This window comes from Thalassophryne amazonica, chromosome 2 (assembly GCF_902500255.1).
Source record: "Thalassophryne amazonica chromosome 2, fThaAma1.1, whole genome shotgun sequence".
Taxonomy (NCBI): Eukaryota; Metazoa; Chordata; class Actinopteri; order Batrachoidiformes; family Batrachoididae; genus Thalassophryne; species Thalassophryne amazonica.
The window spans coordinates 151,330,106-151,347,035 of NC_047104.1; the positions used below are offsets into that span (position 1 = coordinate 151,330,106).

A 16,930-nucleotide genomic window follows, 5' to 3' on the forward strand; every position below is an offset into this window, starting at 1 on the left:
TATTTCAGGAGCTTGACCAATAAGAATGGTAAAAGAATAACAATCACATGTGCATATTTACAGACACAATTAATGTATGTTTATTTAAGTAAACCTGTGAATAACTACGCTGTGTGCAGTGGTACCCCCCCCACCATTTTTGCCATGACTGAGTCCATCATCTCCTCCTCATCACCATCTGGTACACAGCTGCCACTGCAGTAGCAGACTGCAGTATATCATCCACGCAGCAGAGGTGATCGACTGGAATCTGCTATCCCTACAGGACCTGTACACCTCCAGAGCTCTAAGGCAAGCAAGGAAGATAGTGGCGATCCCTCCCACACAGGTCACAAACTTTTGTCACCCTCCCATCAGGCAGATGAAGGGGAAGGTGCACTCCCAGTAGTGGTGACGGAGCTTAGCTTAAAAACAAACATGGCGGGGTTTGTTTTTGCATGGCATCTGGTACGGACTACCTCTCCAGGATTGTTATTGAACTATGTGACTGTTTTTGCAAGTTGAATGAGAACAATTTTGGATTAGTTTAGACTGCTATTTAAAGTTTGTGTTGGACAGTTTGGAACCTCTTGAGCTGAAAGAACCAGTGTAAGTCCCTTTTCTCTTGTTTATAAATGAATAAAATATCAAATGACAAGGATCTATTTTAGGCGTTATATTTAACAAATAATGAATGTTTTTACATTTGTGCAATGGTAAGACTATTTCATGAGGTGAAAGATTGAATGTTCCACTCAACGAGACTCGAAAACATTTATTATTTGTATAATATGACTGTCCTGATCACATCCCCAAACGTGTCTCTGTAGTATCTATGTGTGGTGGTTAATGGATTTCGTGTTGTGGTGAGATAGTCTTGAGGTCAAGGATGGTCTGTTTTTTTCTTTAATTTCTTACTTCAATTTCCTTTCTATTCATGTTCCATTATGTTAAAAAGGTGTAATAAATGTCAGAAATATCAGTGTTCTGTTAGCTGGAGGCGGATTACCACTGGTACCACAAGCACAATGTCTAGTTTCTACTGATAAAACACTTGAATCATCTAAATCAATCTAATTTGTTGACTGTTTAATGCACATATCTGGTCTTTTGTTACTCTTTAAGGTTCAGCATTAATCACTTTTTAATTTGACCTACTTACAGATTAATATATTCATTCAAGTTTTCATTAAACCCTCTTTTTATTATGTAATTAAACATCAAGCCATAAACTGTTTCATAATTGGCTCCTTGTCTTCAAGTTCTAACCAAGAAAAAACTAATCTGTTTTACAGGAATTTATAATTCCATGAAAGGACTTAATTTTACGGAATAGCAGCCAGACTTAATGGAATGTTATTCGATCGTATCAACAGGAGGCAAGAGATGAGACTCAAAGTAATTTGGCGACAGGGCTGTCAATCTGTCACTGAAGGAGAGAAACTATTGATTATAGGATTCAAATTCCATTATGTCACATTCTCCCCTCATTTATCACATCCAGACATGGGTGGAGGATGTGCAACTTAGCAAAAAGGGCAACAAGCATAGACTTTAACTACAGAATGAGAGATGCGGAAAAGCATTTCACTTCAGACAAATGGTATCTTTTACATATGGTACATGCAGTCAACCTTTGACTTCAAGGTGTCATGCTCAAAAAAGTATGATTATATGTACGATTACCATAAAACGGGTACTTAAAGCACAAAAAGCATGCACGTCAACAAGTCTGCAGAAATACAGTCACATTAGGCCTCATTCACAAACAGAGCGTATGCACACATTTTACACACAAACCTGGGGGTTCATCAATATTCCCAAAATTTGCTTATACTCTATGAACAAATTCAGAACGTCCTCATAAATAATAATGGCCGAGTTATAAAATATTAAAACTCACCACTTTAATAAAATGTACAGTATATTAATGCTATTTGTTTAAAAAAAGTAATGTATTACTTTATCATAATTAAATTAATTTAATTCACTAATACACTGACTAAATGTATTAATTTAAGATGAACTTGACTTCTTTTCATCCTCATCTTTTGTTGCCATCATTAAAATGCTCAACTATACCAACTAAGTTAGATTAATTAGTTTATGAATGAATGAATGAATGAAAACTGTTTATTTCGAACATTTGATACAACAACAATTACAAGATAGATCAGTAAAGACAACAACAAAAAAGTTCCTACTGTGTACCCAACATGTCCGAAAAGGGGTAGGGTGAAGCATCAGCTTATTTATCCCTACCCCTTCTTCCCCACAACCAGTAATACCCTTTGCCACATATACACATAGATTCCTACACACCTAAACCGATATCAATATATATATATATATATATATACATATACATATACATACACATATATATATACATACACACATACATACACATATATACACATATACATATATACACATATATATACACAAACATAAATATACACCTACACATACCTACTTACATACAAAATACTATATATTTACAAGCCGAAGCAAAAAACAAAAACACCCTAACCCTCATTACCCTTCCTCCTCCCTATACCCAGAAAAAAACATATTTTTGTACCGCTGTTTGAACTGGTTCATGCTTGGACATTGCTTGAGCCCCACTCCCAATCTGTTCCACATCCTCACCCCACAGACAGAAATACAGAAACCTTTTAATGTTGTTCGTGCCCACTGATGCTTTAAATTAAATTTCCCCCTCAGACTGTAATCCCCTGATCTGTTTAAAAAACATATTTTAATATTTGCTGGAAGTAAATTGTTTATTGCTTTATACACAATTTGTACTGTTTGAAAATGAACCAAGTCTGTGAATTTTAAGAATTTGGATTGTAAAAAATAGTGGATTTGTATGATCTCTATAGCCAGTATTATGAATAATTCTTATAGCTCTTTTCTGCATTACTGATAGTGATTGTGTTGTACCTTTATAAGTATTACCCCATACCTCTGCACAGTACTGTAAATATGGTAAAACCAGTGAGCAGTAAAGAATGCAGAGTGAGTTGTGGTCCAGAATATGTTTCGCTTTGTTTAGAACTGAAATGCTTCTTGACAGTTTACTTTGTATATGTTTTATATGAGTCTTCCAGTTTATCTTATCATCTATTATCACCCCCAGAAACTTATTTTCATGTACCCTTTCAATATCTACCCCCTCGACTTGTAACTGAACCTGTATGTCTGTATTACAATAGCCAAATAACATGTATTTTGTTTTACTTAAGTTTAAATGATAATTTGTTTCTGTCAAACCATATTTTCAATTTTCCCATTTCTATACTGATCCTCCTCAGTAACTCCTGCAAATCCCCCCCCTGAACAAAAAATGCTTGTGTCATCTGCAAATAATACTAATTTTAATATTTTGGAAACATTGACAATATCATTTATATAAATTAGAAACAGTTTTGGACCCAATACTGACCCCTGTGGGACGCCACAAGCATTGTCCAAGCATGATGATGTATATTCCCCCAACTTCACAAACTGTTTCTGTTACTTAAGTAGCTTCTCACCCAGTGCAACACCAACCCCCTAATCCCATACTGTTCAAGTTTATTGATTAATATGTCATGATTAATTGTATCAAAAGCCTTTTTAAGGTCTATAAATATTCCAACTGAATGTAATTTGTGGTCTATGGCGTTGGTAATCTCCTCAACTGATTCTATTAATGCAAGTGATGTTGAACTATGTGCTCTGAATGCATACTGACTATCAGTAAGTAATTTATGCTTATTTATGAATTTGTCTAATCTATTATTGAATAAATTTACAATGACATATGTTTATATTGCAATGTAGCATTTTTGCTTTTCATTAAACTGATTATTTGCATATAATTGATCAGTCACAACAATTTTTAGTGGAATTAAATTGGCATCAGAATTTGATTTTAATGCTGTTTTCATTAAAAATAAAATTATGTTCTGACTGAACCACACTCATTAATTACAGAAGACACGAGCAACAGTTGCATATATATAGTCACTTTCATGATATAATTTCTGTCTGTTTAAAATCAGTCATGTGCACAAGTACGGAAAACAAAACTGGCTGGTACACACATGCCGGCGGTAGCTCTGCACACGCACTTATTTTTGCAGAGAGGAAGAACATTTCTGCACATATGTAAGTGAATGAGGCCCGATGGTGGTCAAGACATGCACAAGGAATGACCTTTCATAATAACAGCATGCACCAAGCTGCGCATAGAAGACTAAACAGTCTTTCCATAATATAAAAATGTTAAACTATTTCTTTAACTGTACACACATGATAGTGCAAGTCGCAGCTGGCATGTACAATTCTTTACAGAAACACTTTTTAAATGTTATGGAGTGGGTAGCCCAGTGGTATAAGGAGTTGGTACCACTATGCAGACCAGGGTTCAATTCCCGGTCTGCTACCTGTCTGTGCATTTCACCTGCATTGCCCAGTCCACCCAGCTGTAAACTGAGGAAGTAACTGGCGCCGGATTGGAGTCCTGTCTAGAGTGATTCATATACTCTCATTCACTTCACACTATGGTATCCAGGCACTAAAGGGATTCCTCTGTTACTGAATCACATCCCTCATATACACATACAGAACCGCTGAAGGCGTGTAGACTCAGTGGCATCCCTCAGAAGCTGGAGTTTGCCATGAAGATTTCATATTAACAAAAGTTATGCAAGGAAGAACAATGTTGTTTCTTAAGTCAAACCCCGAACATGGCACCTGTCAGGATAGCAATAGGACAAGTGAGTCTCTCATTGAAATTGCTTAATGTCTATGCCTGCAATTAGCCACTCTTAATGCACGATGCTAAGGAATGGACGTTCTCATAAAACCGCAATTTCAACTCAGTGTTAAATATCCAGAAATAGCATTCTTATTGAAGGAAAAGCACAGCTACACAATTAGCAAGAGAAAACTAAAAAGACGGAGTGCAAAACTTACTGTGAGGGAATGCAAAAGAAGCTCTAACAATAAATTTCCACCTTAAAAAACAAAAATAATAACCATAGTTCTCGACATGGCCATTTGAGGCTCTATAGCTTTTGCATTTCTAAGCACTTCTGGTTTTTCCACCGTATGCACCCTATGGAAAAACACTGATATGCATTTCTCATTTTTTAAATGTAATAACAGTTTCATACTTGCACAGAGTCAACAAGGAACTTTGCTATGTTAGAAAGTCAAAATGTGGTTTGTTTGATGGCAAGATAATGCCGCAAGGTTACAGCGCACTTTGCTGATGTCTGTGTGTTTTAACACTGCCCAATGTGTATGTGCTCTCCCATAAGCGCAGTGCAAACAGCTCTATCTGCAGGGGGCTGAGAGTAATGAAGCTTCCTTACGAGCAACTTAAACAAGGATTAGATAGATCCATCAGCCAGCACACCAGCAATGATGCAAACGCGCAGGGCCCTGTATCTCCCTGCACAGTTAACTGCTCTCATTCTCTGTCTGAACTTCAAAAACTCTATTTCTAGGTGTTCTGCTGTGTGTGTGCATGTGTGTGTTAAGCATAAATACAATAAAATGATGTGTTAAAGTTACTATGCATTGTCAGATCAATAAAATCCTAAGTTTTCCAGTAATGTCTCCTGGTTTACTTCTGTTCATGTCTACTGTGGGATCACTCCACACCTAAGGTTTATGTTTTTATTAAATTTGGTAAAAAAAAACTAGTTATAACAGGTGGGCTAAAAAAAAGAAAGTTAATGTTTCATAAAAATTCAAATGTTGGTGCATAAGTTAATTTAACAAGAATGATCAGGAGATGACGTATCGCCCCGGTCCTCACAAATGTGTAACTAACTGGTGTTGGGGATCACCTAAGTACATGCTTATGCAAAATATGAATGAAATTGGTCAACTGGTTCTTCAGATATCACACTAACAAGAGTGGAAATGGCAATAACTTGAATATTTTGCTGTGACTTTGAAATTGACCCCAAGGTCACCGTAACTGATTGGTGTTGGGGATCACCCAAGTACACGCTTATGCAAAATATGAATGAAATTGGTCAACTGGTTCTTGAGATATCTCACCAATAAGGGTGAAAATGACAACATCTATAATCTATAATGCACATCAGTGCTTCAGAAAACCTCTGTGTCATTTGATATCCAACAATTCTCTTCTTTGGGTCAATCAGAAATGACAATCCTCCAGGAGTCAAAACCAGCTTTAATGTCAACTGGCGTTCTGGCGATTTATCTCTGACTACATTCAGATTGTAATAACTGAATAAAAGGTGACTGCCTCTGAAATGAGATACTGATGTTACCTTTGAGCAGGAGTGGGTAACAGTGTGCCTTGAAGGGGCCGAGACAGTGCAGGTTTACATTGCAATCATTTACCCAATCAGGTGGTTTGACCGATGAGCTCCTCCCCTCAACTTCAAGTTCTGATCACGTCAAACCAAATCAAAGGAAAACCTCTTGGCTGTTCATGGAAAACTGGCAAACAGGCTGTGTGTGTGAGTGATGTGTTAGTGACTAATTCTCTTCTAATCAAAACACTGAAATCATCAAGAAAAACTGTTAGTATTTCAGTAAAAAAGTGAATGTATAAAAAGAAGAAGTGGGTCAATATTATGCCAGAGACCATCAGGATCCTTTTCAGTCTTTCCAGGGATAATATGGCATTACATTCCTCATATCATCAAGATGTTGCCAAATGTTGTCTCAGAAATAAAGTTCAAACAGACATTTTCTTGGTATTTGATAAAATACCACTTTGAAGATTTTAAGAAAGCAACAAACATTTTATAAAAAAGTCCATGAGTAAAACTTAACTAAATACCACAGATTGTTTCAGTCACAAAACTAGAACAAAATAAGAGAAATCCACGATTTCCAATCTGGATCACCTCCAAAATTCAGTGGAGTCTTCCGTGGCCTAATATCTACCTGTGGTAGAGAAGCTTGAATCTTCGATTGGACTGGGTTGCTTGACGTGAGGACATTTTGCTTCAAATCGCAGAAGCTTCCTCAGCTAAATTCTTGCTCTGGTAGTCTGACTTCTGTCTTGACTCTTGTAGAGAAGAATAAACCAGAAGCCAACAAAAGCTGGAGTTTTTTTTGATCAGGACTCTTCAACACAGAGCCTACAGGTGCCCACAACTGCAGAGGGAAGGGCTAAAGAACAAACTTGTACGGAAAGCCCTCACAGTATGTGGGTACCCACAATGGTCCCTGGACAAAGAGCAGAAGTCCCAGAAAACAAAGAGACCAGATAGACAGGAGACGGAGACAAGAAGAAGAGGAGTGTCTCTCCCTTATTTAGCAGGAGTAGCGGAAAAACTACAGAGGATCTTCAGACAGCACAAAATCCCAGTTTACTTTAAACTGGTTAACACCTTGAGACAGAAATTAGTTCACCCAAAGGACAGGATCCCTAGTTACAAACAGAGCAATGTAGTGTATTCTATCAGATGTCAGGAAAACTGTAATGAACACTACATAGGTGAGACTAAGCAACCTTTACACAAAAGGCTATACCAGCACCGCAGAGAGGGCGCAAATGGACCTCAGTCTGCAGTTCATCTCCACCTTAAAGACACTAACCACACGTTTGAGGACAAGGAAGTTAAAATCTTAGCCAGAGAGAAGAAATGGTTTGAGAGAGGTGTCAAGGAAGCATTCTATGTGAAACAGTTGAAACCCAGCCTTAACCGGGGAGGGGGTCTCAGACACACTTTGTCCCCTGTTTACAATGGGGTACTCAGGTCAAAGCAGTTTCAGTCTTTTGTTCATGGTAATGATCATTCACGTACATCATGAGAGGTCGTCAAAGGAGCCATCAGGAGAGGCTTCCAATCCCATCATAGGAGGGACAGCTGCCCTGTCATTAGGAGGGTGCTACCTAGAGCACAAAAGGTGCTAATTAGAGCTATTGTTTTAGTCACTAGCCTATAGCAGTCGGCCTCTCGGTAGGAGGGCCTGTTAGGTTAAAAAAAACTCCAGCTTTGTTGGCTTCTGTTTTATATTCTTCTCTGCAAGAGTCAAGACAGAAGTCAGACTACAGAGCAAGAATTTTTAGCTGAGGAAGCTTCTGTGATTGAAGAGAAACGTCCTTGCGTCAAGCAACCACAGTCCAGTCGAAGATTCAAGCTTCTCTACTATGGAAATCACCTGGACAACTGAGAGCCGTCATGGAAATCTACCTGTGGTGAAAATTTAGTCAAAATCCGTGCACTAGTTTTGATGTAATCCTGCTAATAGACAGACAGACGGGAGAAGGAGAAGAGAAGTGAATGAGAAGAAGACGATGAAGAAAAAGAGCCCATCTCTTCTTTGTGTACAGATGAGTCCATGACTCTTCCTTGACAGGATGCCATTCCATCACAGGTTACTTCCCAAGCCGAGGTTTGTGCAGATTCACAAGTGTCTTGTCCAAGGACACAGACAGATACGTATAGGTGAGCAGGAATCAAATGCAGGTTTATGTATTTGTAGCATGACTCGTATGGCACTAACTTGCTCTGCACTGTCAGAACATTAAACACTAAATTAAAATTGCATGCTAAAATTAACATGGGTTCTGAATGATTTTTAGCTGTTGACTGCAACGTATTGGTGATGAAACTAAAGCTATGTACATAAAGGGCTACGTCTGTCTTTCTGTCTGGGATAAACTTCCAAACTAGAATATGTAGCCCTAAAAACTATATATATTCTGAATCCTCATGACATGGGGAACAAACTGGTACCATTTTTTAAAAAGATGAACTGAAAATTACCCCCAAAAAGCTATTTATGTAAGACCATACAGTGTTGTACCATGTGCTTTTCATGCTGCCACTTCTGTCTATCTTTCTGTCTGTCCGGGATAAACTCCCAAACTATAATATGTAGCCCTAAAACTCTATATATTCAAAATCCTCATGACATGGGGAACAAACTGGTACAATTTTTTAAAAGTTGAACTGAAAATTACCTCCAAAATAGCTGGCTGTAGGTATGACCAGGCAGATTCAAATTTACAGCCCTGTATATGTGTTGGCCATCTCTGTTTATTTAATCCCTTTCTACAGCACACTTAGCACAGCACAGCCACAGCCACCAGCAAAACACAACATGCTTAGGCTGAGGCTGTGGATATGACCAGGCAGATTCAAATTTCCAGCCCTGTATATGTGTAGGCCATCTATGTTTATTTAATCCCTTCCTTCAACTACTTTATGTTCTCAACTGTTAAGCACTTGACTGTCCTGTACAACCCAGTTTGCCTTCCTGTCTGAATACATTCATTTTGTGTTTGTAAAATTGCAATGTAACCTCAATTATGATTCACTGATATTTACATTCATATTTACATTTACTGTTACCTACCTTTTGTGTGTAATTTTGTTATAAATTTGATTGCAAAACAAAGTCTGCATGAAGGACTTCAAATGTGTTTGTCTTTTAACCAAGTATTTCGACTTAGTTTGGGGAGTCCACCTCTTATAGTTCTGCTGGACAAACTTTAGCCCATTAACTACTATAAGATATCAGCATTACAAAAACAAATGTTGAGCAATTGTTTTGATTAAAATGATTGGCATTTGGCTTATGTCTAAAACAGGTTAACCCGGGTAGCACCGGGTACCCCAGCTAGTATTAAATATGCAGACTTTCAGCTTTCATTTGAAGGCATTTTAATCCCAAACAGGTAAACCTGGTAGAAAATACAACACTTTTTTACTGTTTTATATGTTTCTTTGCCGTTTTTATTTGGTGCACTGTTGCTTGACACTTACGTTGCACTGTTGATCCCTGCATCATAAATAATTATTTTTATATCCTATTGAAAATCCTTCTCTCACTGACGGCCTCAAGGGTAGAACCCAAATACATCACAAGACAAAGGGTTTCTTCCTTGGTGAATATTTCACTGGAGGTGATGGTGTAGTGGTAAAGCGTTGGACCAGAGGATCCTTGGTTCAAACCCCAGCCAGACCAGACAATCGCTAAGGGCATCATTGTAAAGAGCTTTTGAGCTTCTGATTCAAAAGGTCTGCTTCTGTAGACGTGTCCATAAAAATCATAGAGGGATATGCTTTCCAAACTTAATACCCATTACTATATTGGATGATGTTGAAATTGAGGATGGCCCAGTGGTTGTTCCAGCAACAGCAAAGATTTCCTGTCTGCTAACTACAACGCGTGTGGAATGTCTCAAACCTAAACCTACTTCGAGGCATCTTATATGCTACTCTGGAACCACCCCTAAACCCAAACAGTTCAACTGTCAACGCCACTGAGGTCCTTAGACTGGGTCTCATTAACATAAGATCACTGTCTTCAAATCATTGTTGATCAATGATCTAATTATTGATCATCACTTAGATATGATTGGGGTCTGTGAAACCTGGCTTAAACCTACAGCTGTCCTCCCATTAAATGAGGCCTGCCCACCAGCATACATTTAGTCACATCCGTCGTGATGCAAAGCAAGGCGGGGGTGTTGCTCTTATTAGAAATCCAGGTTTAGCTTATTAGCTGTTGGGGGTCACAAATATAACTCATTTCAGCATCTGATTCTCCGCTCTGCTCAGGATATTACATTGCCAAGGTCAGAAGAATAAAGATCAGTCGTATTACTTTGTCACTGTATATAGGCCTCATGGCCCATATTCTGAATTCTTAGATGAATTTGGTATAGGTATTAAAGGCACTGCGCTGCGGTGGTTTGAATCATATTTATCTGAATCATATTTATCTAATAGATTACAATTTGTTCATGTAAATGGGGAATCTTCTTCACAGACTAAGGTTAATTATGGAGTTCCACAAGGTTCTGTGCTAGGACCAATTTTATTCACTTTATACATGCTTCCCTTAGGCAGTATTATTAGACGGCATTGCTTAAATTTTCATTGTTACGCAGATGATACCCAGCTTTATCTATCCATGAAGCCAGAGGACACACACCAATTAGCTAAACTGCAGGATTGTCTTACAGACATAAAGACATGGATGACCTCTAATTTCCTGGTTTTAAACTCAGATAAAACTGAAGTTATTGTACTTGGTCCCACAAATCTTAGAAACATGGTGTCTAACCAGATCCTTACTCTGGATGGCATTGCCCTGACCTCTAGTAATACTGTGAGAAATCTTGGAGTCATTTTTGATCAGGATATGTCATTCAAAGCGCATATTAAACAAATATGTAGGACTGCTTTTTTGCATTTACGCAATATCTCTAAAATTAGAAAGGTCTTGTCTCAGAGTGATGCTGAAAAACTAATTCATGCATTTATTTCCTCTAGGCTGGACTACTGTAATTCATTATTATCAGGTTGTCCTAAAAGTTCCCTGAAAAGCCTTCAGTTAATTCAAAATGCTGCAGCTAGAGTACTGACTGGGACTAGAAGGAGAGAGCATATCTCACCCATATTGGCCTCTCTTCATTGGCTTCCTGTTAATTCTAGAATAGAATTTAAAATTCTTCTTCTTACTTATAAGGTTTTGAATAATCAGGTCCCATCTTATCTTAGGGACCTCGTAGTACCATATCACCCCAATAGAGCGCTTCGCTCTCAGACTGCAGGCTTACTTGTAGTTCCTAGGGTTTGTAAGAGTAGAATGGGAGGCAGAGCCTTCAGCTTTCAGGCTCCTCTCCTGTGGAACCAGCTCCCAATTCGGATCAGGGAGACAGACACCCTCTCTACTTTTAAGATTAGGCTTAAAACTTTCCTTTTTGCTAAAGCTTATAGTTAGGGCTGGATCAGGTGACCCTGAACCATCCCTTAGTTATGCTGCTATAGACTTAGACTGCTGGGGGGTTCCCATGATGCACTGAGTGTTTCTTTCTCTTTTGCTCTGTATGCACCACTCTGCATTTAATCATTAGTGATTGATCTCTGCTCCCCTCCACAGCATGTCTTTTTCCTGGTTCTCTCCCTCAGCCCCAACCAGTCCCAGCAGAAGACTGCCCCTCCCTGAGCCTGGTTCTGCTGGAGGTTTCTTCCTGTTAAAAGGGAGTTTTTCCTTCCCACTGTCGCCAAGTGCTTGCTCACAGGGGGTCGTTTTGACCGTTGGGTTTTTACGTAATTTGTATGGCCTTGCCTTACAATATAAAGCACCTTGGGGCAACTGTTTGTTGTGATTTGGCGCTATATAAATAAAATTGATTGATTGATTGATTGATTTGGTGCATTCATCTCTAACTTGTCAACTAGTGTAGATAACGTTCTGATCACTGGTGACTTTAACATTCATATAAATAAGCCTTCTGATCCCCTCTGCAAATCATTTATGGAAATTGTGGATGCATTAGGATTTCGGCAATGCATTCGGGATTCGATGCACATTAGTGGAAATACCCTGGATCTGGTTCTCGCACGTGGTATTGCTGTCACAAATATGACATCATGCCTCTTACATCAGTGGTGTCTGATCACTCACTTATTAAGATTAAAGTTTCGCTGCCGTGTTTATTGGAACAACAACCTTATATATCAGTACGGCGATGCATCAACTCCTCAACTAAGACTGAACTCGAAGCTAGACTGCCTGATGTCTTAGCTTCACATTTGACAAATACCCAGTCAGTAGACAGACTTGTGGATAGTTTAAACTCAGTGCTCAAAACTACACTCGACATGATTGCACCACCTGTGTTAAAACTGCGCTCCCCAAATCACAGTCGCCTTGGTTCAATGATTATCTGCGTGACCTTAAGCATAAAGCAAGAGGTCTAGAACAGAAATGGCGTCGTTCAAAATTAGAAGTATTTCAACTTGCGTGGCGTGATACTATCTTAGACTATAAGCATGCATTATTTGCTACAAAGCGGACTTACTACTCTGATTTGATCAACAAAAACAAGCATAACTCAAAGTTCTTGTTCCACACGGTGGCAACACTTATGCATGGACAACCACCTGTAGTTCACTCTCCTTTTACAGCACAAGATTTCCTGGATTACTTTCCTGGATTTCTAAGAAAACAGAAGACATCAGGTTAAACATATCCCGGCATGCCTTAACCCAGCCACTACACCCTGCTATTGAGGTGGACACCACTACTGAGGTATTACCTAGATTTACAGAATTTGATAGTATCTCACTATGCACGATGACAAAACTCGTAATGTCAGCTGCCACTGCAGTAGCAGACTGCAGTATATCATCCACGCAGCAGAGGTGATCGACTGGAATCTGCTATCCCTACAGGACCTGTACACCTCCAGAGCTCTAAGGCAAGCAAGGAAGATAGTGGCGATCCCTCCCACACAGGTCAAACTTTTGTCACCCTCCCATCAGGCAGATGAAGGGGAAGGTGCACTCCCAGTAGTGGTGACGGAGCTTAGCTTAAAAACAAACATGGCGGGGTTTGTTTTTGCATGGCATCTGGTACGGACTACCTCTCCAGGATTGTTATTGAACTATGTGACTGTTTTTGCAAGTTGAATGAGAACAATTTGGATTAGTTTAGACTGCTATTTAAAGTTTGTGTTGGACAGTTTGGAACCTCTTGAGCTGAAAGAACCAGTGTAAGTCCCTTTTCTCTTGTTTATAAATGAATAAAATATCAAATGACAAGGATCTATTTTAGGCGTTATATTTAACAAATAATGAATGTTTTTACATTTGTGCAATGGTAAGACTATTTCATGAGGTGAAAGATTGAATGTTCCACTCAACGAGACTCGAAAACATTTATTATTTGTATAATATGACTGTCCTGATCACATCCCCAAACGTGTCTCTGTAGTATCTATGTGTGGTGGTTAATGGATTTCGTGTTGGTGGTGAGATAGTCTTGAGGTCAAGGATGGTCTGTTTTTTCTTTAATTTCTTACTTCAATTTCCTTTCTATTCATGTTCCATTATGTTAAAAAGGTGTAATAAATGTCAGAAATATCAGTGTTCTGTTAGCTGGAGGCGGATTACCACTGGTACCACAAGCACAATGTCTAGTTTCTACTGATAAAACACTTGAATCATCTAAATCAATCTAATTTGTTGACTGTTTAATGCACATATCTGGTCTTTTGTTACTCTTTAAGGTTCAGCATGAATCACTTTTTAATTTGACCTACTTACAGATTAATATATTCATTCAAGTTTTCATTAAACCCTCTTTTTATTATGTAATTAAACATCAAGCCATAAACTGTTTCATAATTGGCTCCTTGTCTTCAAGTTCTAACCAAGAAAAAACTAATCTTTACAGGAATTTATAATTCCATGAAAGGACTTAATTTTACGGAATAGCAGCCAGACTTAATGGAATGTTATTCGATCGTATCAACAGGAGGCAAGAGATGAGACTCAAAGTAATTTGGCGACAGGGGCTGTCAATCTGTCACTGAAGGAGAGAAACTATTGATTATAGGATTCAAATTCCATTATGTCACATTCTCCCCTCATTTATCACATCCAGACATGGGTGGAGGATGTGCAACTTAGCAAAAAGGGCAACAAGCATAGACTTTAACTACAGAATGAGAGATGCGGAAAAGCATTTCACTTCAGACAAATGGTATCTTTTACATATGGTACATGCAGTCAACCTTTGACTTCAAGGTGTCATGCTCAAAAAAGTATGATTATATGTACGATTACCATAAAACGGGTACTTAAAGCACAAAAAGCATGCACGTCAACAAGTCTGCAGAAATACAGTCACATTAGGCCTCATTCACAAACAGAGCGTATGCACACATTTTACACACAACCTGGGGGTTCATCAATATTCCCAAAATTTGCTTATACTCTATGAACAAATTCAGAACGTCCTCATAAATAATAATGGCCGAGTTATAAAATATTAAAACTCACCACTTTAATAAATGTACAGTATATTAATGCTATTTGTTTAAAAAAAGTAATGTATTACTTTATCATAATTAAATTAATTTAATTCACTAATACACTGACTAAATGTATTAATTTAAGATGAACTTGACTTCTTTTCATCCTCATCTTTTGTTGCCATCATTAAAATGCTCAACTATACCAACTAAGTTAGAATTAGTTTATGAATGAATGAATGAATGAAAACTGTTTATTTCGAACATTTGATACAACAACAATTACAAGATAGATCAGTAAAGACAACAACAAAAAGTTCCTACTGTGTACCCAACATGTCCGAAAAGGGGTAGGGTGAAGCATCAGCTTATTTATCCCTACCCCTTCTTCCCCACAACCAGTAATACCCTTTGCCACATATACATAGATTCCTACACACCTAAACCGATATCAATATATATATATATATATATATACATACATACATACACATATATATATACATACACACATACATACATATATACACATATACATATATACACATATATACACAAACATAAATATACACCTACACATACCTACTTACATACAAAATACTATATATTTACAAGCCGAAGCAAAAAACAAAAACACCCTAACCCTCATTACCCTTCCTCCTCCCTATACCCAGAAAAAACCATATTTTTGTACCGCTGTTTGAACTGGTTCATGCTTGGACATTGCTTGAGCCCCACTCCCAATCTGTTCCACATCCTCACCCCACAGACAGAAATACAGAAACCTTTTAATGTTGTTCGTGCCCACTGATGCTTTAAATTAAATTTCCCCCTCAGACTGTAATCCCCTGATCTGTTAAAAAACATATTTTTAATATTTGCTGGAAGTAAATTGTTTATTGCTTTTACACAATTTGTACTGTTTGAAAATGAACTAAGTCTGTGAATTTTAAGAATTTGGATTGTAAAATAGTGGATTTGTATGATCTCTATAGCCAGTATTATGAATAATTCTTATAGCTCTTTTCTGTATTACTGATAGTGATTGTGTTGTACCTTTAAGTATTACCCCATACCTCTGCACAGTACTGTAAATATGGTAAAACCAGTGAGCAGTAAAGAATGCGGAGTGAGTTGTGGTCCAGAATATGTTTCGCTTTGTTTAGAACTGAAATGCTTCTTGACAGTTTACTTTGTATGTTTTATATGAGTCTTCCAGTTTATCTTATCATCTATTATCACCCCCAGAAACTTATTTCATGTACCCTTTCAATATCTACCCCCTCGACTTGTAACTGAACCTGTATGTCTGTATTACAATAGCCAAATAACATGTATTTTTTTTACTTAAGTTTAATGATAATTTTTTCTGTCAAACCATATTTTCAATTTTCCCATTTCTATACTGATCCTCCTCAGTAACTCCTGCAAATCCCCCCTGAACAAAAAATGCTTGTGTCATCTGCAAATAATACTAATTTTAATATTTTGGAAACATTGACAATATCATTTATATAAATTAGAAACAGTTTTGGACCCAATACTGACCCCTGTGGGACGCCACAAGCATTGTCCAAGCATGATGATGTATATTCCCCCAACTTCACAAACTGTTTTCTGTTACTTAAGTAGCTTCTCACCCAGTGCAACACCAACCCCCTAATCCCATACTGTTCAAGTTTATTGATTAATATGTCATGATTAATTGTATCAAAAGCCTTTTTAAGGTCTATAAATATTCCAACTGAATGTAATTTGTGGTCTATGGCGTTGGTAATCTCCTCAACTGATTCTATTAATGCAAGTGATGTTGAACTATGTGCTCTGAATGCATACTGACTATCAGTAAGTAATTTATGCTTATTTATGAATTTGTCTAATCTATTATTGAATAAATTTACAATGACATATGTTTATATTGCAATGTAGCATTTTTGCTTTTCATTAAACTGATATTTGCATATAATTGATCAGTCACAACAATTTTAGTGGAATTAAATTGGCATCAGAATTTGATTTTAATGCTGTTTTCATTAAAAATAAAATTATGTTCTGACTGAACCACACTCATTAATTACAGAAGACACGAGCAACAGTTGCATATATATAGTCACTTTCATGATATAATTTCTGTCTGTTTAAAATCAGTCATGTGCACAAGTACGGAAAACAAAACTGGCT

General features: G+C 37.6%; 1 protein-coding gene across 1 annotated transcript in view; it reads right to left on the reverse strand.

Annotated features, from left to right (window-relative positions):
• prmt3 (protein arginine methyltransferase 3) overlaps window positions 1-16,930 on the reverse strand; it is a 326,098-nt gene that overhangs the window by 113,273 nt on the left and 195,895 nt on the right. The window contains exon 14 of the mRNA XM_034163908.1: window positions 135-208. Within this exon, the coding sequence (XP_034019799.1) occupies window positions 135-208 (74 nt within the window). The remainder of the gene's footprint in view (window positions 1-134; window positions 209-16,930) is intronic.